At 46.2% G+C, this 21,220-nt stretch overlaps 6 protein-coding genes across 6 annotated transcripts in view; 4 read left to right on the top strand and 2 right to left on the bottom strand.

Moving 5' to 3' along the window:
- The window catches only part of GGS22DRAFT_193133 (uncharacterized protein), a gene marked incomplete at both ends in the record, with an annotated part of 2,675 nt that extends 693 nt beyond the window's left edge, over positions 1-1,982 (top strand). The window contains 2 exons of the mRNA XM_047965349.1: positions 184-1,830; positions 1,881-1,982. Coding sequence (XP_047814388.1) covers positions 184-1,830; positions 1,881-1,982 — 1,749 coding nt within the window. The remainder of the gene's footprint in view (positions 1-183; positions 1,831-1,880) is intronic.
- A 59-nt stretch (positions 1,983-2,041) lies between these two features.
- GGS22DRAFT_174679 (putative oxidoreductase) lies at positions 2,042-3,861 on the bottom strand. The gene is made up of 3 exons (XM_047963132.1): positions 3,209-3,861; positions 2,807-3,080; positions 2,042-2,734 (listed from the first exon to the last, which is right to left on the bottom strand). Exons 1-3 carry the CDS (start codon positions 3,597-3,599, stop codon positions 2,338-2,340), a joined length of 1,062 nt encoding a protein of 353 aa, XP_047814387.1. The 5' UTR covers positions 3,600-3,861; the 3' UTR covers positions 2,042-2,337.
- A 2,997-nt stretch (positions 3,862-6,858) lies between these two features.
- GGS22DRAFT_193131 (MFS general substrate transporter) lies at positions 6,859-8,740 on the top strand (the record flags this gene model as incomplete). The annotated part of the gene is made up of 5 exons (XM_047965348.1): positions 6,859-7,123; positions 7,196-7,212; positions 7,311-7,970; positions 8,025-8,150; positions 8,258-8,740. The coding sequence occupies 5 exons, from the start codon at positions 6,859-6,861 to the stop codon at positions 8,738-8,740; spliced, it is 1,551 nt and encodes a 516-aa protein (XP_047814386.1).
- Positions 8,741-9,051: 311 nt separating this feature from the next.
- GGS22DRAFT_82824 (uncharacterized protein) lies at positions 9,052-10,674 on the top strand. The gene has a single exon (XM_047968213.1). It carries the CDS (start codon positions 9,139-9,141, stop codon positions 10,612-10,614), a length of 1,476 nt encoding a protein of 491 aa, XP_047814385.1. The 5' UTR covers positions 9,052-9,138; the 3' UTR covers positions 10,615-10,674.
- Position 10,675: 1 nt separating this feature from the next.
- GGS22DRAFT_82823 (Dihydrolipoyllysine-residue acetyltransferase) lies at positions 10,676-12,894 on the bottom strand. The gene is made up of 2 exons (XM_047968212.1): positions 12,200-12,894; positions 10,676-12,121 (listed from the first exon to the last, which is right to left on the bottom strand). Exons 1-2 carry the CDS (start codon positions 12,509-12,511, stop codon positions 11,066-11,068), a joined length of 1,368 nt encoding a protein of 455 aa, XP_047814384.1. The 5' UTR covers positions 12,512-12,894; the 3' UTR covers positions 10,676-11,065.
- A 1,033-nt stretch (positions 12,895-13,927) lies between these two features.
- Positions 13,928-20,263, top strand: GGS22DRAFT_174668 (Sec7-domain-containing protein). The gene is made up of 2 exons (XM_047963131.1): positions 13,928-15,630; positions 15,687-20,263. The coding sequence occupies exons 1-2, from the start codon at positions 14,353-14,355 to the stop codon at positions 19,974-19,976; spliced, it is 5,568 nt and encodes a 1,855-aa protein (XP_047814383.1). The 5' UTR covers positions 13,928-14,352; the 3' UTR covers positions 19,977-20,263.
- The last annotated feature ends 957 nt before the right edge of the window (positions 20,264-21,220 follow it).

Raw genomic sequence — 21,220 nt, 5'->3', positions numbered from 1 at the left:
ACAAAAGTTTAATTACAAAGACAAGGTAATTGGGTCAAAGTCACTGGTTTAACCATTTTGGTGGCGTACGTTGCTCTCTTCCCCCCCCCCCCCCCCCTTTTTTTTTTCCTTCTTTTTTTCTCCCTCCCCGCCGTCGCTACATCATAATAGACTTATATAGAAAAACCGCTTACATCTCATTAGTTCAAACCCATCCTAGAACTATTCGATAGACTTTGTCGAGAGAAGAAATCCGAAGCAATAGCACTTGTAAACAAAAGCAAGACGCTAGCTCGCACCATCAAGGCACAACGAGTGCCTGATCTATTAAAATTCAAATTTGGTACAAATGTACCGTGCCGAGAGGTCGCCGATAAACTCGTGGATGGGTATCTTCGAACTGTGGAATCTGTCTATCGAATATTACATGTCCCCTCATTTAGAAAAGAGTACGAGGTGTTCTGGTCCTCGCCAGATTCGGTTGACCTCTCCTTCGTAATTCAACTACAGCTCGTTATGGCAATCGGTTGTACAGTGTATGACGAGCAATTCTCTTTGCGAAAATCGGCTATTCAATGGGTCTACGAAGCACAATTCTGGCTTATGTCCCCAATTCCAAAGACGAGATTAACCCTCTCCGGTCTACAGGTCATGCTGCTCCTCTGTTTCGCACAGCAGGCTGCCTCCGTCGGCCATGATTTGGTCTGGATCCCAGTCGGAGATGTAATGCGCACGGCGATGTATATGGGCCTCCACAGGGATCCAAAGAAACTCCCCAGGATGAATACTATTCGTTCAGAGATGCGGCGTCGACTATGGAACACCATTCTAGAACTTGCTCTACAGACAAGTATGGACTCCGGCGGTCCGCCCCTAATCCATTTCCAGGACTATGATACGTGTGCGCCGACCAATATCAACGATGACCAATTAACCGACGACAATGCGCCAGCTATTGCTAGCCCTTTAGAACAATTCACGGACACCTCTGCAGCTTTAGCCCTCCGTATCACCTTTCCGGCACGGCTAGAAGTTGCGCGATCGCTCAATGAATTTGATTCGCAGCATACGTACGAAGACGCCCTTCGACTCCATGGACAACTAAGTACCGCGTATAAGTCGCTCTCCCAATATCTTCAAAAACTCGCGTCTAGCGATCGACAGCCGACAGCGTTCCAGAGGCGCTTTATAGATATTCTCGTCCGCCGATACTTTATGGCCTTACATCTTCCTTACTTTAATCCATCTATGGTTGAGCCAGCTTATGCCTTTTCGAGGAAGACAGTCATAGAGATGTCGGTCAAGATGTGGTTAACTGTTTTCCCGGCCGCTGCCCTGAACCCTCGACCTTTTCCATGTCCTCCAAACGGGCCAGAAACAATATCAACCAATGCAGACGACTTGGCGCGAATGACTACTTGTGCAGGCGGTGTCTTCCGTTGTATTCTCTCCCAGGTGTCCATGTCAATTGGTCTCGAGCTAAAGAGTCAGCTGCAAGAAGATGACGGACTCGGGCCCCCAACGCCCCGAATAGATCTGTTCAATATCCTACGCGACTCAGCATCCTGGATTTTTGGTCGCGTAAAGATCGGAGAAACAAATATCAAGGGATACATGTTCACCGCAGCCTTAGTAGCACAAGTCGAGGCGTTGATGAGCGGTCTAAAGGGGCCGGACCTTACGGATGTTGTCATCAAAGCTGGTACCGAAGCCATACGTGAAAGTTTCAACGTGCTGAAGCAGCGGGCAGAGATGGAAGTAGACGAGGCTGCTAATACTAATGACAGTGAAGCCCAGTTTAACTTTGATACCATGATGGCGATGGAAGAAGACTGGGAATACGATAACTCGGTTAGTATCCCCCATAATCTCGGCGATAACAAGCTAATATACGGTTACAGATGCAAAATGTCCTTTTTGATTTTACTAGCATCGAATCTGTGTTAGGGGTAGCCTCTGGTACTGATATGACGGCGGCACCCGACTTTTCACAGTGGTCATGACTAAGCACACCACCGTTTTCGTCACAAACTTCCTCTCATAACGATAGGCACGACTAACACAGAAATCACCTTTATAAGTCGTACCTAGCCTGAAGGTAAATTTATTACGACCTCAAAAATGGAAATAGATCAAAAGTTAGAATGATGTGATAAGCAACATTTTACAGCTACGTGAAATGGCTCTCACAAACTCCACTCGATTCTTCAACTCCAATTCACCTCTGTCAACCACATCTCAAACATTCGCGACCGTTACTCATGCTACACATATATCTATATATAACAACATATAATCGAGGCTATACGACGAAGAATTAAGACAAAAATTCTGATTCGCTCTTATTTATCATATTCCTCAGTTATCAAACCGGTTTCCCAGCGCCACAGACTTCCTATATATCCATTCCGTAGCCGTAAGGCTTTCATCATCGTCTCGACCTTCAGGAATTCCCTTGCCTTCAAGGCTCTTCATAAGACATTGGTCCTCGGGACGGACGAAATAGACGATACTGTACCGTGGCCATCGGCCTTGTGCACCCGGAGATGGTATCACACGGTGACGGCCGGAACAGACCACGCCGTTGGTAAACCTAACGGCCGCATCGCCTAGATTAATAATAGCACAACCATTCTTTGGCTTAACCCAGAGCCATTGGCCTGGCACATCAGGCTCAAGCGCGCCCAACTCAGCCTTTCGCGAGGATTCAGACCAGACCTGGAGCCCGCCAAGCCAGTTCATGAGGATAGTGATCCTACAAAAAAATAAGATGATGTTCCTCAGTGTGAACGAAAACAATGCGGGTGAGCATCAAGGGTTCACTTACGTCCCAAAATCAGTGTGCGATGGGGTTTGGATTTCAGGCATCTCTTCTGTCTCGCGTGGTGGGCCCCTAGTAATTCGAACATGATCACCAGAGGGCTCTTCGATTCTGTGACGTTTCGTGAATTCGGATACATCGACCCCCAATTTATCGGCGATGATAGCCAGAATTGTCATCCCAACAGAGTGCGCACTATTGATATAGGCATCGAAAAGTGGCTTCGCGTCTAAGATGGCTGAAGGCCATGGTCGTGTCATGCGGTCATCAGGTACTATCACTATAAAAGAATTAATATCTTACTTCAGCAACAAGTCCCCAGCCAGTCCGATACCAAAATTCCCGCTCCCGAACAAGCTAGTTAAAAAGAAATAAGAGATGAGATGGGAGAGGTACGATTTTACATACTGTCGTTTTTGCCCACATTGAAGAACTCGGCCGTATCAGGGGTTCCCGACTTGTCGGTTACGGTCGATCCAGCAAACTTATACCCAAACAGCGTCTTGACCATCTTATATTGCATCTTCTCCTCTAGCGGTAACTTGAAGACGCGTTCCCCGGTTAAAGCAATCTGATCCGCCCCTCGCAAAATAGTCTCGCCTTTTGCACAACCATTGAGCGCAAGATAGAAGAATCCGCGGCCAACGCAGGCCTCATAGACGCGGTTCTGCTCTGCCGAATCGCCTTCCAGTAGCTTCGATAAGGTGATGGTTTGTAGCTCAACCGTGGGCACGTCCTCCGGAAACGGCGGATAGAGGTCTGGAGTAAATTCGGAGAATTCTTCTTCCTTGTGAGGCATTGTCGGTAGATGAAGCTATAGAGAAAGTGTGACGATAGAGAGACTGACGTAGAGGTTAGGTAGATATCTAGGTAAGAGCAAAGGTAGTACGATTACGTCCGCGTGGAACAGCTCGGTTGTCAGATATATAAGTACCTAGATCTGTAGTAGCGCGGGCGGGGAAGAACCGGGAGTTGGCTCGGATGGAACAAAAAGAACAGAGACTAGAATAAAAGATAGGATGATATAAAGTTACCTACCATGTAGGCCTGACACTCAGACAATCGGAGAAGGTTACATCGTAGTCGAGATGCAGCTTCCCACCGTCAGTATCACGTATTTGTACCCAGTAGTATTGCCGATGCAGTTCCCCCGTCTTCTCCGCATATCTTGTCCGGCAGTCGACGTCGCTTCTTAATATACCTATCAATACGACGCATAGATATTCTAGTTAAAGGGACTAGGACAAAGAAACCTGTACATCAAAGGGACCCCTCATGAAAGCTATAGAAACGCCTAAACACATTTAGCTTACCTAGAGAAGGCATCGCAAGATCTATACTTAAGTGATTACCTTGTAGATGGTGAATCATCCTCGCTATTCAATTCATCATATGAATTCCATATAAGTCTTATAAATAAATAAGTAGGTACCTAGTTGTAGCGAAGGAAATGCTGCAGTTTTTTTTTTTTTTTGACTAATCTTAACCCGATAATCTAGATATGTTTTCTTACTCCCCCCTTTTTGGAAAAGGGGATATCTAAGATGGTTTTTGCTGAGATATTTCAACTCGCCACTAGCTCTTTTAATATGCGTCAAAATAGCTTCTCGGTTATAGGATTTGGCTTCATACGCTCTATCAAACTTCGAGTTCGATTTATATTTTTTCAATTTCAGAATTGTCATAGTTGAGTAAATCATACCTGTCAAAACTTGATAAAGAAAGCAACAAAGCAAGGGTCGATTAGTACCAACAGGACCGTAATTAAACTACTAACATGGCATTCAAATTACATATTGTTGGTGACGACTTAATGCTATGTTCTTGTCGCGAAGATAGATAATTATATTAATGCCATTTAACTAACCAGCGCCGCTTTATATCGGTATATGCGTTCGATACATATATATACATGTTAAACGTGTTAGATATGCAATATAGCCATATGATTACCTACCTATTCAAGAGCCGTATATTATTTAAATTCATTTGAGTGTTGAGAATATATAGGACTTAACATAGGCGATGAAACTCATAGCATCGAGTATTAGAGATGATACTTTATAAGGAGATATTGTTGAAAGGGGTAGTAGATTAATCATGTGTTACTCACTTCTCCGTAGTCTTTTATTAGTCCTATGCCAGTTTGCAACTAAAGTACGACGTAGATACTTAGTAGGTATCTAAGAATCTACAGGCACCTCAACTTCCCCATTTCATTTGAATTACTTTATGATAACTCGGTATGTTCTACGTGAGTGAGATTCAAGCACGCACATTCTACATTTAATCTTAACTCATCAACTGAGTAAATTGTAAGGAAGGACCAACGAGCTCGTGATTCCACCACGTGATGAATAACGAGGAGCTATGAAGTACCAATGTCGATGTATTTCCCCCCACTTCTTTTCTCTGTGCTAAGGTGGGGTTGGAGTGAAGTGGGGTGGGGGTGAGGGTTGAATTTAATAATAAAGAATTGGCGACAATTAACTTCATCTAAATTTCACCTCAACTTTTACAACATATATCATTAACCATGCGCTCACACTACCTACCAGGTATACATATAATTTGTCAAAACCTGATCAATAGCCTTGGTTTGAGACGATATACTATCTAGCCTCTTCTCCACGTTTTCTAGGCGAGACAAGCGAGGCGAGATTGGAGAAAGGGAGGGACCACTGACCCAGCAAACCAATTTTGAATTTTCAGGACCCGCTCTCGGTGACCCATTTTCGGTATTTCTAGACGGCATCGTTGTCAATCGTGCACTCGCAAACTCAGCTGGCTTTACAGTACGCTAGATATGGGTGATTCCGCCTTTGAGGATATCATATAATACATATACGCATGCGGGCGTCCAGAAAGCTAATATTTCAAATTACTGAAAATAGGAAGTTTCACTTATTCAGCATAACTACAGACAATTAAATCATCTCGTGTAGCACTTTTCTTTCCCCTCTCTCATCCCCAAAGTATTTGGAGTCACAATTGGAGAGACCCCCTGATAGCGTAGCCTCTAAAGGACGCGAGCTAAGGAGGCGAACAATACGAATGCCGTCGATGCATAGTAGTATTTACATACTATTCGTACGAGATGAGAATAAAACGAGTTCCCCAAATCTTGGAAACCCACGAAGCCAAGACAGAACTTTGTGGGGATAATCCATTTCCCACGACCATCCCCGGGCTCATGGTCCGAAGTCCCAAGTCTCTGGTTGGCCCATGGCTAAAAAAATGTGGCAGTTAGATCGGGGTTCGGTTTTTTATAACATTCCATCGTGATGCCCTTCGTCATATATCTCTATCGTCGGTTGAACCGGTAGCGAATTGACCAGGATCGGACCTAAGCTCCTTGCGAGCTTGAATTCCTTAGGTACCTAAGGTATTCATGATTTAATTTGGTAATAATAGTTTGAGGTGGGTGGTACTAGGTATGTGTCTATGTGTCTATGTGCCTACCTACCTAGTTTCTCATATTCTTGTCTTCTTGTCTTTTTGTCTTCTTCCGGCGTCCTTACTTAAATCACCAATAGTTTAATCTATTATATCTTCCATAATATCTGTGGCTTACATACCTACATACTACGTGTGGCCTGTAGCTTATCCATTTCTCCTCAATCACCCCGGTCCCCCCATACCCCAAGCGCCAAGACACCGAAGAAGAGCCTCGTCTCCCCAATATTATCGTGAATCCTTCCACCAACCTTTTGCCCCGCATTACGGGGTGTCCAAATGGATTAACGGAGATTGAAACAGTGGCAAACCAGCCCATCCCCTGCAATAACTCTAACCTCTAGTTAAGCTTCTGCCACTCACATGGCCTTTACGGCTAGGACACCCGAATACCGGGACGAACTTCCTACGAGCTGGTCAGATAAAATCTTTGACATCACCCGACGTTATTCTCTCATCTAGTCGTCTTTTTAATTTCCTCCCGAGCTGCATCAACTGTTTGGGCCGGTAGTCTCTCTCTATTCGGGCTTCCCTTTCGCCATATTCTCATACAGGATTCTAAGTCTAAAGGAAATAATTGTCTTAACGAGGAATCGCCCATCATGGCCGACGAGATAACACGGGCCGGCCCTACTCAAGGGCCTACAGTCAAGCAGAATATAGAAGCTTTGGAACATGTAACGGCACCAGAAACTACAAGCGCAACGCTTCCTGCCAGCTCGATGGATCCTGCTCACCGCGCACGAGTAGAGAAGTCATTAAAGCGTAAACTCGATGCGCGATGTTCTCTTTTTGTCCTCATTTATATCCTCAATTATCTTGACCGCAACAACATTGCGGCTGCGAGACTCAAGGGACTCCAATCAGGTAAGCATAACCTTCTTATACCCTTCTCATAGCCTTAGCCTTAGCTTTAAATATACTAATAGAATATGATAGACTTAAATCTCGACGATGTACGCTTAGCTCCCCTTTGATGAATTTGATGATGCACTATCCCCTGGAACTGTTTATACCCAATGATCACCAGTCTCTGACGCTAACCAACTGCTAGACTCAATACTCGACCTGTCTGAGTATTTTATATGTCGGATACATTTTGATGCAGGTCCCATCGAACATGCTCACCAACCGGATTCAAAGACCGTCGCTCTACCTCTCTTGCGCCATGTTACTCTGGGGCCTCATTTCTACGCTTACCGGAAACACCAATAATTTTACTGGCATGGTTCTGGTACGATTCTTCTTGGGTTTCGTCGAAGCCGCTTTCCTTCCGGGAGCACTTCTCATCCAATCCAAGTGGTACACGCGAAGGGAGCTGACGACGAGAAATGCCATCTTGTTCTGCGGTAACATCATCTCCAATGCGTTTTCGGCGCTAGTTGGTGCTGGTGTTTTATCAAATATGCAAGGGGTTTTGGGCCATGCTGCTTGGAGATGGCTATTCTGGATCGAGGGCGCCATTACCATGTTTATTGCCATCGTCGCAGCTTTCGTACTTCCGGATCTACCACACAATTCGCGTGGTTTCACGGAGGAAGAGCGTCAGGTAGCACAGTTGCGTATGATCGAGGACGTTGGCGAAGCCGACATTGACGCAGAGAACCAGGGTGTTTTTGACGGTCTAATTATGGCTGTTAAGGATATTAAGATTTACTTGATGATGCTTACCTTCACGGCTTATGTTGTCGGTCTATCGTTCAACGCCTTCTTCGTAAGAACCCCCAAGGAACATCTATATGATCCTCAAGCTAACCATGCTTCACAGCCAACCCTTACCGGTACTCTCGGGTTCGACTACGTCGGAACACTCCTTATGAGCTCACCTCCTTGGGCCTTTTCGTGTATCGTTTCACTCATAAACGCTTGGCACGCTGACAGAACCCAGGAGAAGGTATGTGTTCTTTCTTGGGGGCTTTTTTTTTTAAAAAAAAAAAACAATTACCTTATCTTTAAAAGTAGAATACGCTATTCTGAATGTGAAACTAACTTTATTGATAGTTCTGGCACATCACTGGTCCCATCATTGGTGGAATGGTTGGTTTCGTCATCAGCATGTCCACGCTGAATGTAGCTGCTCGATACGTCGCACTATTCCTCCAAGCCAGCTCCTACGCCGGCTTCATCGTTTTCTATTCTTGGATCAGTTCGTCATTCCCTCGACCCCCAGCAAAACGAGCTGTCGCAATCGCACTCATCAACGCGTTCTCTCAATTGGGCAACGTTGCGGGTAGTTACGTGTGGAACCTGAAAGAAAATGGATATCGCAAGAGCTACGGCATCGTGACGGCCATGTTCGGAGTGACCATCATTGGATGTTACGCCTTCCGCGCCATCCTAGCGGATCTCAACAACAAGCTTGAGGAGGGTGAGCGTTCTTGGGAATCGCAACCTGATGCGGCGTCGCACACGGCCGAGATGGAGCACATGGATAGCCCCGATGAGGCGTTGCGGATGCAGAAGGGATTCCGGTATTTGTTGTAAGGGGAGGAGGATATACTCATGCATATATGAATCGCATCATTTAGAATTTTAGATACCCGTATCGCCTTGTGTATTAGATGGAGGTGATGTTGCTAGAAATATGAAATGAAATAAAATGAAATGAGATGAATTAAAAATACGATCATATATAGGTATTAACGTGGGATTATGATATGATAATTGTATTCAAGTTCGTGATAGTAAACGGTTTTACGGATTGGAAGTAAACACCCGGATGGCCCGAAAAAGTCGGATGCGTGACCATCGTCTACCGAACTCGTAGTAATCAAATTTAGTTATAGAATTTTAATCCCGCACATTTCTAAAATATTAGAAGCAACATAACATACCTACCTAGTAGTACCTACCTAGGTACACAATCAAATAAAGCGAACGCGATGGGACGCACCGAACCTTCCGTCGGCAAACCACCCGCAAGCTTCCGCCGCGATGCCCGTGCGAAACGAGCTAAGGCAACCGCTAATAAAGTGATACCGGCGGTGCTGGCTGCGCATCCGCGGGCTAGGCGCGGGGTCGAAGCTTCGGAGCTGATTGTCGATCCGCCGCCCTGTGCGCGTGTACCGGAGCATGCGAAAGGGGGTAAATGGGGTAATGGGCGCGACAGGGATGAAGGCGACAATGGGGGTAATGGGAGTAATGTGGGAAGTGAAGGTAGAAAGGGCCCTCTCATCTCGCTACGCATCGCAGACACGCTGTCGACGGCATTCTCACTTCTCCTCATATCTTCTTCCCCAGAATCCCAAGAACAGCGGCGTGACCTTACGAACTTGACGGCCCGCGTGGGTGTATTAAACATGGCGTCCCCGCTCGCGGCCGGCGGTGGATTCCTCAACGGCGCGGCGGGCCAGGAAGAGGCTTCGTTGTGCGCGAGGACGACGCTGCTGCCTTCGCTGCGAGACGGGTTTTACAGGCTTCCCGAGCTAGGGGGCGTGTTTACACCGGATGTGCTTGTGTTTCGGAAGGTTGATGCTGGTGTCGGACTTCATGGGGGAGATAGGGGGAAGGGTAAGGGGAGGAAAGAAAACGAAATAGATGGGGATGGAGGAGGAGGAGGCGACGAAGATTTTGAGCTCCTCCCAAAGCGCGAACGTTGGTTCGTCGATATTGTAACCGCGGCTATGCTCAGACTCCCGGAGGTCGAAGTCGATGCGGAATCGGGATGGGCTAGTTACGCTAGCACACAAGATCGAGAGCTCGCCGTTAGGAAAATGCGTGGCGTTATGCGGATGTTCGTTTCTAAAGGCGTGAAAAGAGTTGTACTAGGTGCCTGGGGATGTGGCGCGTATGGGAACCCCGTGGGCGAGATTGCGAGAGCGTGGAAGAAGGTTCTACTTGGTGGGGCTGGGACAAAGGAGGGGAAAGGGGATAGGGATAGGGATAGGGATAGGGATAGGGATAGGGAGAATCGGGGACAGACAAGGAAGAGCTCGAAGGGAAAGATTGTAGAGTCATGGGAAGGAATCGAGCATATTGTCTTTGCTATTAAGGACGCAGGTATGGCTCGGGCTTTTGCGACGGCTTTTGGTGAGGATCTCCTGGATGAGTATGATGACAAGGACGAGGACGGGAATGAGGATAACTTAAGCGATGAAGAAAGCGATGTGGAAGATGAAAAGATCAAGGAACTTCGGGGTAAAATCCAGGAGCTAGAGCTGCAAGCAGGACAGGCGCGGACGCCACAGTTGAGATCAGGGCTGAACTCCGTCTTGGCTGGATTGAGGAATCAGCTGCCTCAACATGAAGATATTCATTCTCAGCAACACATGACAGATATGGATAGCAAGAATAACATGGATGAAGGGAGTGAAAGTGAGGATGATGGCGGCCAGTCTGTAAGAGAAGAGTCAGATTAATTCCTGGGCCGAAACGGGCATGATATGAAGAGTTAAAATAACTTGACCCTTGACCTCATATTTACCTACCTAGTGTCTAATGAATAGGTGCCTAGTTAGACATCTTATAAATACTCCAGTGCGTACCTACCTAATTACTAGGTCAGGCAGAGATTCGACGAAATACATCCATATCTAATACCAGTAGAGTAGAGTGAGCCATATAGAAAGGACTCAATCAACATTGAGGTAAGCTTCAATTATCCATCTGCGTATATGATCAGATCCTACGTACACATCATCCTTCGCATAAACCATATAAGCCAATACGGAATCCGGCTCGCCGCCGGAAATTCACTTTTTGCAGGAATTTATTAGTACAAATTCGTGTGGCATAATTCTACATGGATTTCATCCCGTCTATAGACCAATCATGCCCCGACGCCCCTAGGTACGTAAATTTTTGACTCATTTATAGAAGCAGCTCCAGAGGGTTCTCCACGACCTTCTTGAACTCCTTGATCCATTCGGCACCGACGGCTCCGTCGACTACCTTGTGGTCGAAGCTTGCCGTAACGGTAATCTGGTCGTCCCATTCAACACCGGTGCCGTCCTCACCACCGGGGACGGCGACCTTCTTCGTCGTACCCACGGCGAGGATAGCAGCTTGCGGGGGGTTGATAACGGCTGTGAAGTTGTCGACAGCAGCATTCATGCCCATGTTAGAAATCGAGATGGTGCCACCTTGGAATTCTTCAGGCTTGAGCTTGTTCTCTCGGGCCTTCTTGGCGAGCTCCTTGACCTTAGACGAGATGGACTCCAAGCCACGACCCTCAACACCAGTAACAATAGGAGTAATCAGACCATTGGGGGTAGCGACGGCGACGGAGACATCGACGTTGTTATATTGGCGGATCGAGTCACCGGCCCACGACGAATTGGCCGCGGGGACCTTCTTGGAAGCTACGGCAATGGCCTTGATGAGGAAGTCGTTAACTGATAGCTTGTACTTGCCCTCGGAGGAGCTGTTGAGAGCTTGTCGGAGTTTTAGGAGCTTAGTAACGGAAAGTTGGCTGGTGACGAAGAAGTGAGGGTTCTCCCGGACTGATTCTTGAAGGCGTCTAGCGATGGTCTTGCGCATGTTGGATAGAGGGGTATCTTCGAAAGAGGTAACGGACGCAGAAGGGCCGGTGGTCGCAGACGCCTTCTTGACGTCGTCTTCAGTAATCCTGCCGCCGGGACCGGAACCACTGAGATTGGAAATGACAATACCCTTCTCTTTAGCCAATCGCTTCGCGGCCGGGGTAATGTTAGGTTCTCGGTCAAGGGCCGTCTGAAGCCTTCCTTCGGAAGAGTATTGCTCCGGTTCTGGTGCTGGTGTCGGGGCCGGAGCGGGTGCGGAATCGGATGGGGTGTCGGCCTTCTTCTCTTTGGAGGAAGCCGATGCAGCATCACCTCCCGCATCGGCCAAGCTGAAGGAACCGAAGGCGGATACGTCGGTACCTTCTTCGACTAGGACGGCAATCGGCTATATATACATATTGTCAGCATTACGGAGTACGAGATGGGGAAGCGCCACAAGGGAAAAAAAAAAAAAGTCACGCACGTTTCCAACAGGAACGTCCTTTTCGCCTGCATCTTTTAGAATCTTGGCAATAACACCCTCCTCTTGAAACTCGAAGTCCATTTGGGCCTTGTCCGTCTCGATCTCGACTAAGACCTCACCGGGGGCGATAGTGTCTCCGACCTTCTTCTGCCAAGCGCCAATATTACCGGCTGTCATTGTGGGCGACAGCGCAGGCATCTTGACGACTGTGTGCGGCGGGAAGGAGGCATAGTACCTGGCGAGGGGGAAGAAGCCGGATCTGAGGGATGTTGTTCGGAGAAGGCCTTGCCTTCTTAAGACTGCGCCGAACATTTTGTTGTTGTGATGGTGGTGGTGGTGGTGGAAAATAGCTCTCCGCCCCGGATAAGAAAAAAAAATGAGAAGCTATAAAAAGAGGTCCGCCGGGCTAATTGGACAAGTCGAGTTAGAGAAAAGGAACGGACAGGTCAGAATACCACAGAGCAGACAAGTTGCCAGCACCTGGAATTAATTGACCGAGTCCAATTGAGTTTTGAGAGGTAAGGGAATATTGGGAGTTTGACGACGGCGCGACACGATGAAAGTGAGGAAAGGAAAAAAAGATTAAGAGAAGTTAACGGAGTCTAGTGTTGATTGGTGGCGGGTTATTTTCGTGACCGGGGGGTTCGATAGTACTTTCTCACTTTCTCACTTCCTCACCAAACTACGGAGGTACTACGCTTTCATACGGTGCGCCTGCCGTAGCCTTGCCCCAAAACTTCTAGGGACGTTGAGAGAAGCTCCGAACCGCTATTGTAGTATCCCCAAAATTCAAAACCCACTATTATTTGACATCTGTACCTATCATCGGAGTACACAACTCCGATAATTGACAGCTATGATTTGCAACTTTACAATATGGTTTTTCGCGTACTACCTAGTAAGTATTAATTTGCTAGGTGGTAAATTCGAAGACAATAATGACGTACATAGGTAACTACTGGGTAATCATATTTGATATTTGATGCAGCAGGTACGCATGTAAATGTAACTTCCCTATACTATGTACATAGTAGGCCGTATAACTTCAAAGATCTTCACTTAATATGTACAGCCTTTATCGGAATCCGTAGGAATATGGGTCTCCCCAATGATTTCCGTTGTGCGATTGATCTTTGATTGGCTCAATATCCGATTTAGCTAGCAGCTGAGCTCGATGTGTCTCATTCACCAGTACATCATGATCATTCCTCGCTTCCTAAAAGAGCATTGTTACCAAGCGTCTGGGTCAAGATATTGTGAGAAGAACATGTCGTACATCGGAATACCTCTATAAGCTACATCAGTCATTTTCGTTTATAAACTTCTTCTATGTATTTTTGTCGTTTCGAATTGGTTTCAATAGAAATTTGATATGCACCAGAAGGATCAAGTCATAACTAGATTTACAGGTATGATGTACACTAAAGGATTAAAAAAAGGTTGAGTAAGAGCTCTCGTCAGCTTCCAAGGCGTTTGAAGCTGGAAATAAAATAAAATGTAAGATTAGCGTAATCAAGCTGTGGCTGTTGGTAAGTCTGGCAGCTACGGCAGTTGTGGCTGGTATGGATCAGGCAGACAACTGGTAACAGCCCCGGAGTGGTAACAGTGTGGCTCTTGACAACGGACAAGTGGGACCGGCGATGATTTATCCGTTATGATGGCCCGGTTAGGTACCCAGGTATTGTACTAGGTAGACTTTCCAAGGACCCCCTGTCGGACCTGTAACAATGGAAATAGGCCTTGCCATCAATTAAATCTACAGTGGACAGTGTGGAGCGAATCCTTTTTCAGGGAATATTGAACATTGACAGCTTGGCCAGTCCAAACTTCCAGAAAAAAAAGTTGCGACCTTAGACATTTTAATTTACACGCGCTCTCATCTCCCCTGACAATAAAGAAACTCTGTTTGAACTCTCTATTCTAGTCAGCCAAGGCGACGAGATTTGTATATCGCATTCACGAATACGATTCCCTAAAAAGGACAGACAGGACAAACTACGCATTCCAGAATATACCGAATTAATCCCTAGCTACGCCTACACTACGACCCGTGTCGCGAACTCGTCCAACTTGAACTTCAACCGAATTCCCGTCTACGAAAAACGGATCCTCCCCGAATGGCACCTACCTCTTCTCCTTAAGCTCGGCGAACAATGAGCTCCTTAGTCTTTCTGGTGTCCTCTCTTGAGGCCATCGCGGCCTCTAAAGAAGCGCAGAGGAATAAACAGCTCGCCGAACTTACCGAGAAGGCCATCACGGCCATCAAAGAAGGGGGATCTGAACTGCCCGATCCCCAAGTTGTCTTTGCGCCTCTGCAACTAGCAACTAAGACCGGAAGCAGTCAGTTGATTAATACTGCTCTCGACTGCATACAAAAGCTTATATCCTCATCCTACTTCTCTATCATTACAAGCACTATCCAAGAAGATGACGCAGAACAAGCTTCTATGATAGATCGTGCCATCGACACAATATGCGATTGTTTCCAAGGAGAGACGACTGCTATTGATGTGCAGCGTCATATCGTTCAGGCGCTTTTGGCTGCGGTGTTAAATGATAAGATCGTTGTCCATGGAGCTGGGCTGTTGAAGGCAGTGCGCCAAGTTTATAATGTATTCCTCCTCTCCAGAAGCGCCGAGAACCAGCAGGCCGCTCAGGGGACCTTGACGCAGATGGTGGGCATGGTGTTTGAGCGTGTTAAGACGAGGCTTCACATGAAGGAAGCGCGGGTGAATTTAGGAAAGCTCAAGCATAGCTCTAGTAATGTTACGTTCGACCAGACAGAATCGGTTGTTAACGGAAATAATGGTGCTGCCGAAGACGAAGAGAGCACCGACGATTCATCTTCCTCTAATCTTCCCGAGATCGCGCGTTCCGAGTCGACGGCTGAAGTAGGGGGGAAGTTGACCTTGAAGGATCTTGAGAACCGAAAGAGTTTCGACGATTCGAATCTGGGCGATGGTCCGACCATGGTCACTCAGCTCAAGCCACCTAAGAAGACGACAAGGAGGGTTTCCGAGCAGACACAAAGCGATACCCCTGACGCAGAAGAAACTGCCGAGTCTCTCGATGCCGAAGACGAAGTTTACATTCGGGATGCTTACCTCGTCTTCCGGTCATTCTGTAATCTCTCAACTAAAGTCCTTCCACCCGATCAATTATACGACTACCGAGGTCAACATATGCGCTCTAAGCTCATCTCATTACATCTTATCCGTACTCTTTTGAACAACCACATGCTCGTTTTTACTTCGCCTCTATGTACTATTACTAACACGAAAAGTAACGAGTCAACGAGTTTCCTCCAAGCTATCAAGTTCTATCTCTGCCTCAGCATTACTAGAAACGGAGCTAGCTCTGTTGATAAAGTGTTCGAAGTGTGTTGTGAGATATTTTGGTTGATGTCTAAATTTATGCGAGCACTATTCAAGGTAAGGCAAAAAGTATCTTCTGGAGAGCTTTTATCTTGCTAACACCATGGTTATAGAAAGAGATCGAGGTCTTCCTCAACGAAATTTACTTGGCACTTCTGGCTAGGCGGACGGCGCCGCCTTCCCAGAAACTTTACTTCATCAATATTCTGACTAGGTTTTGTGGTGATCCTCGAGGACTCGTGGAGACATATCTCAACTATGACTGTGATTCTCACGTCGATAACATTTTTCAGACTATCATAGAAGATTTGTCAAGGCTCGCGATCAACCCTGTGCCGGTCACCGCAGCCCAGGAGCAGCTATACGAGGAAAAAAACTCAAACTCAACGCCACATAATAGCTCGGATTGGCAACTAAAAGGCATGTTGCCGCCGCCACTGAACGTGAGGGATATTACCCCCCCTAGTGAACCGGAACCCGAGATACCCCGAGAGTACGTGATCAAGAGGACGGCGTTGGATTCGCTCATCGAGGCATTGCGATCGCTTGTCAATTGGTCTGTTGTTGGACGCCCGGATGTCAATGGCGCTTCGCATGATAATGATACACGCGCCTCTGTAGATGACATTCGCGAGTCTATCGATCCTTCAGCTGCCGATAGTACTTCACGTCTCGAGACTCCTCTCCCATCCACGCCCATCGTTGATGACGATCCCGACCAATTAGAAAAGGAGAAGGCTCGAAAGACAGCTTTAGCCAATGCCATCCGCCAGTTCAATTTTAAGCCGAAAAAGGGAATCAGACTTTTACTCCAGGAAGGGTTCATTCCAAGTGATAGTCCTGAGGATATAGCCAAGTTTTTAATCTCGGATGATCGACTCGACAAGGCTCAGATTGGCGAATATCTAGGCGAAGGCGAAGCAAGGAACATCGAAATCATGCATGCCTTCGTCGATACTATGGAATTCACCAAGAGGCGTTTCGTCGATGCCTTGCGACAATTTCTCCAGTCTTTCCGTCTCCCCGGAGAAGCTCAAAAAATCGATCGATTCATGCTGAAATTTGCCAACCGCTATGTAATGGGCAATCCGAATGCATTTGCCAATGCCGACACGGCTTATGTTCTCGCATACTCGGTGATTTTACTGAACACGGACCTTCATAGCAGTAAGATCGCTAGGCGTATGACCAAGGAAGACTTCATCAAGAATAATAGGGGTATCAACGACAACGCTGATTTGCCGGATGAGTACCTCATCGGTATCTACGATGAAATTGCCGGCAACGAGATTGTTCTCAAGAGTGAGAGGGAGGCTGCGGCTGCTGCGGGCAATATGCCTGCACAATCATCGGGTTTTGCTGCCGGTCTTGGCCAGGCTCTATCAAATGTCGGAAGAGATCTCCAACGAGAGGCTTACGCGCAACAATCGGAAGAAATATCTCTTCGCTCAGAGCAGCTTTTCAAGAACTTGTTTAAGAATCAAAGGAAAAACGCCGCGAAAGCCGGTATCAAATTCATCCCGGCGACGTCGTTCAAACATGTCGGTCCCATGTTTGATGTGACGTGGATGTCGTTCTTCTCTGCATTTTCAAGTCAGATGCAAAAGGCTCAAAACCTTGAAGTAAACAAACTTTGTCTAGAAGGAATGAAGCAAGCTATAAAAATCGCATGCCTCTTCGACCTATCCACGCCGCGAGAAGCATTCATGTCCGCCCTGAAAAACACCACCAATCTAAACAACCCTCAACAGATCCTCTCCAAGAACGTCGAGGCCCTACGAGTTATCTTGGAGCTAGGTCAAACAGAAGGCAATTACTTGAAAGAGTCTTGGAAGGATATCCTCATGTGTATAAGTCAATTGGACCGATTGCAATTGATTACTGGCGGCGTTGATGAAGGGGCTATTCCTGACGTTTCCAAAGCTCGCTTCATCCCGCCGGAGAGGACAAATACTAGCGAGTCACGCAAGTCAACCGCGTCAACGCGACGAAGGAATCGGTCGAATCCAGGTTCAAGAGGTTTCTCCATGGAAATTGCCCTTGAGAGTAGATCCGACGAAGTCATCAAGAGCGTGGATAGGATATTTAGCAATACAGCCAACCTCAATGGCGAGGCTATCGTGCATTTTGCTAAGGCCTTGACGGAGGTGAGCTGGGACGAGATTAAAGTGTCTGGTTCCAACGACTCCCCACGAACGTACAGCTTGCAGAAGATCGTTGAGATCAGTTATTACAATATGACCCGTGTCCGTTTCGAGTGGAGTAGTATCTGGGCTGTGCTCGGCGAGCATTTCAACAAGGTGGGATGCCACAACAATACGGCAATCGTGTATTTCGCGCTCGATTCGCTAAGACAGTTGTCGATGCGCTTCATGGAACTCGAGGAACTTCCCGGTTTCAAATTTCAGAAGGATTTCCTGAAGCCTTTTGAGCATGTCATCGCCAACTCAAGTAACTTGACCGTCAAAGATATGGCTTTGCGATGCCTGATCCAAATGATCCAAGCCCGCGGCGAGAATATTCGGTCTGGTTGGAGGACGATGTTCGGCGTCTTCACTGTTGCCGCGCGGGATCCCAACGAGACGATCGTAAACTTGGCGTATGAGAATGTCACCCTTGTCTATAAAACACGGTTTGGTGTTGTAATTTCCCAAGGAGCTTTTACAGACTTGATCGTCTGCCTTACCGAATTCTCGAAGAATATCAAGTTTCAAAAGAAGAGTCTTCAAGCAATGGAGACGCTGAAATCCATAATACCGAAGATGCTCAAAACTCCGGAGTGCCCATTATCTCAGAAGTCCAATTCTACGCCTGCTCCGGATGGCACTGCCTTGAAATCGCCAGATACTCTGTCCAGACAACAAACTGGCACTTCGATCGAAGAGGGTTTCTGGTTTCCGATTCTGTTTGCATTCCACGACGTATTAATGACTGGAGAAGATTTAGAGGTTCGGTCCAACGCATTGAATTATTTCTTCGAGGCCTTACTTCGCTATGGCGGTGATTTCCCCTCAGATTTTTGGGACATATTGTGGAGACAACAGCTTTATCCCATTTTCATGGTTCTACGATCTAGGCCAGAGATGTCAAACGCCCTAAACCACGAGGAACTATCTGTTTGGCTATCAACCACCATGATACAAGCGCTTCGTAACATGATCATACTTTTTACCCATTACTTCGATGCACTCGAGTACATGTTAGATCGTTTCCTCGAGCTGCTCGCGCTCTGTATATGTCAGGAGAATGACACAATCGCAAGGATAGGTAGCAACTGTCTACAGCAGCTAATCCTACAGAATGTGACCAAGTTTACCGATGGCCACTGGTCCCAAGTTGTTGGGGCATTCTGTGAGTTGTTTGAAAGGACGACAGCTTACCAGCTTTTCTCGGCTGCTACTATCAACGCTCCAGCCGCTCTATCGCCGCCACCCAATGGTTTAGGATTCGAAGTGCCTCTTACCCCCACAAGCGACACGCACGCAGATGAAAAATCGTTGAAGATTAATGGCACTGACAAGGGCAGCATTTCCTCCGGAACCGACGCTGCTTCGGGTGCCAATGCTCAAACCTCCATCATGGAAGATCCCCTACGCCCGGCAAACGGTGTCGCCTCCGCCCGCCTCGAGGATTACAAACCTGCTTCATCTCTTCAGCAGCAACCCGTAGTAGTAACGGCAGCTCGGAGGCGTTTCTTCAATCGCATCATCTCGCGTTGCGTCCTACAACTTCTAATGATAGAAACCGTCAACGAGCTCTTCTCCAACGACACGGTCTACACACAAATCCCGTCTAGAGAGCTACTACGTCTAATGGCGCTGCTCAAGAAGTCATTCCTTTTTGCTAGACGTTTCAACGAGGATAAGGACCTCCGTATGCGCCTCTGGCGAGAGGGTTTCATGAAACAGCCACCCAACCTTCTCAAGCAGGAGAGCGGTTCGGCGGCGACCTACATCCAGATCTTGTTCCGTATGTTTGCGGATACGTCTCCCTCGCGCGCAGAGAGCCGGCCCGAAGTGGAGAAAGCTCTCGTCCCCCTCTGCAAGGATGTGATCAAAGGCTACCTCGCGCTCGAAGAGGAGTCGCAACAGCGGAACATCGTGGCATGGCGACCGGTCGTCGTCGACGTGTTGGAAGGGTACTCCACGTGGCCGGAAAAGGAATTTGGGGAACACATCCGCGCGTTCTACCCGCTAGTCGTCGAGCTGCTCGGTAAAGAGCTTAGCGCCGACCTGAGGGGGGCCTTGCTCGCCGTCCTAAGGAAGGTTGGTGAAGTTGGACTTGGGATCGAGGGCATGACTGGTGGGCGACGCGAGAGTATCACCAGTGTAAACATCAGCGCGGAGACACCGACGGTAGAGCTGGAGGTAGGCGAGGTTGGTATGGGCGGTCTGAGAGCATGAGATGGCGAACTCATTTTCCATGGCCTCAAGCCGACTCGGAACAGGACCAGGGCACGAGCAAAGCTACAACAGGTAGTGATTTATTTTCAAAGGGGCATTGGAACAAAAATGGACGCGATCAATAGAGACTAAGGTCAAATTTGGTGTTTAGGGGTTCATTGCCATAAGCTGTTGTACGATACACTTCATTATTGTTGTATCGTGTATGTTCTTATGCACACGGTTTAGCTGTAGGCGTATTTGTACAATTGAATCATTTCACTTGCAAAAAAATAGAACCAAAAAAAAGAAAAGAAGAAGGAATGTGTAGGAATGTGATCTTTGTGGGTGTGAATGTAAGATCGAATGGAACGGGCGAGACTCGACTTGCCGAGCTGGGACTATCCCGATGAGGCTGTCGTGGTCCTTTACATTCTTGTACCATGGCCATTTATCTGTGACATTAAACAAGCTTTCTTCCTTATTTAGTAAGCTGGTTCCGGTCTCGACAGAACTTACTTGCATTCGGGTTTTCGTATGTTCCAAATTTATCGATTGGTTGGTTTACTCTCCTTACTTTTAGGTTGATACCAGGTAGTAGAATGGGTAGTACTATGAGAAATGGATGATTAGTGGCGCTTCTACTGTGCTTGCGACCTTTCCTTGTATTTATCATCCGTGCGTAAGTTACTGTTAGTAGTTTTACGAATGTATTATTATAAGTATTAACGCGCGTTAAAAATAACGCTAAAATAATAAAATATTAAAAAGGCGGGTAAGCGATGATTTTTATTTACTTATATTAGAACTTTTTATATCGTTACGTTTTATCGTGGTAATTAATTTTTAATATATAATATTATTAATATTTAATATATTTTTTATAATTAATTTATATTAACGTAAAAAAGTTAAGTTATTTAACGTTATATTTTTTTTAAAATTAATTATAATAATTAAAAAAAAACCCGTTATAAATAATATTAAATTTTTATTATAAAATATTATTAATAAATAATACGTTAAAATTAAAAAAAAAATTAAAATATAAAAAAAAGTTATTATAAAGTTTATAATTATTTTTAATAATTTTATATATTTTTTTAAAAAAAATAATTAAACCGGTTATTAAAAAATCGCTTATAAATATATAAAAATTTTAAAATAATATTTAAACGTTTTAATTTACGTAAATTTTAAAAAAAACTTTATAATATTATTAAAATTTATAAATATTTAAATTAAAATAAAAATAATAAAACTTA

The sequence above is a fragment of the Annulohypoxylon maeteangense genome (assembly GCF_022496945.1).
Source record: "Annulohypoxylon maeteangense strain CBS 123835 unplaced genomic scaffold GGS22scaffold_25, whole genome shotgun sequence".
Classification (NCBI taxonomy): Eukaryota; Fungi; Ascomycota; class Sordariomycetes; order Xylariales; family Hypoxylaceae; genus Annulohypoxylon; species Annulohypoxylon maeteangense.
Note: the sequence above shows the minus strand (reverse complement) of the source record. Positions and strands in the feature narration are given on the sequence as shown.

Bases quoted from the DNA above. Each gene is read 5' to 3' on its own strand.
- GGS22DRAFT_174668 (XM_047963131.1), top strand. From the start codon at position 14,353: ATGAGCTCCTTAGTCTTTCTGGTGTCCTCTCTTGAGGCCATCGCGGCC. The intron at 15,631-15,686 runs GTAAGGCAAAAA...CCATGGTTATAG, and splicing joins TTATGCGAGCACTATTCAAG to AAAGAGATCGAGGTCTTCCT.
- GGS22DRAFT_82823 (XM_047968212.1), bottom strand. From the start codon at position 12,511: ATGTTCGGCGCAGTCTTAAGAAGGCAAGGCCTTCTCCGAACAACATCC. The intron at 12,122-12,199 runs GTGCGTGACTTT...ATGTATATATAG, and splicing joins AGGACGTTCCTGTTGGAAAC to CCGATTGCCGTCCTAGTCGA.
- GGS22DRAFT_82824 (XM_047968213.1), top strand. From the start codon at position 9,139: ATGGGACGCACCGAACCTTCCGTCGGCAAACCACCCGCAAGCTTCCGC.
- GGS22DRAFT_174679 (XM_047963132.1), bottom strand. From the start codon at position 3,599: ATGCCTCACAAGGAAGAAGAATTCTCCGAATTTACTCCAGACCTCTAT. The intron at 3,081-3,208 runs GTATGTAAAATC...ATTCTTTTATAG, and splicing joins CAATGTGGGCAAAAACGACA to TGATAGTACCTGATGACCGC. The intron at 2,735-2,806 runs GTAAGTGAACCC...ATTTTTTTGTAG, and splicing joins TCGCACACTGATTTTGGGAC to GATCACTATCCTCATGAACT.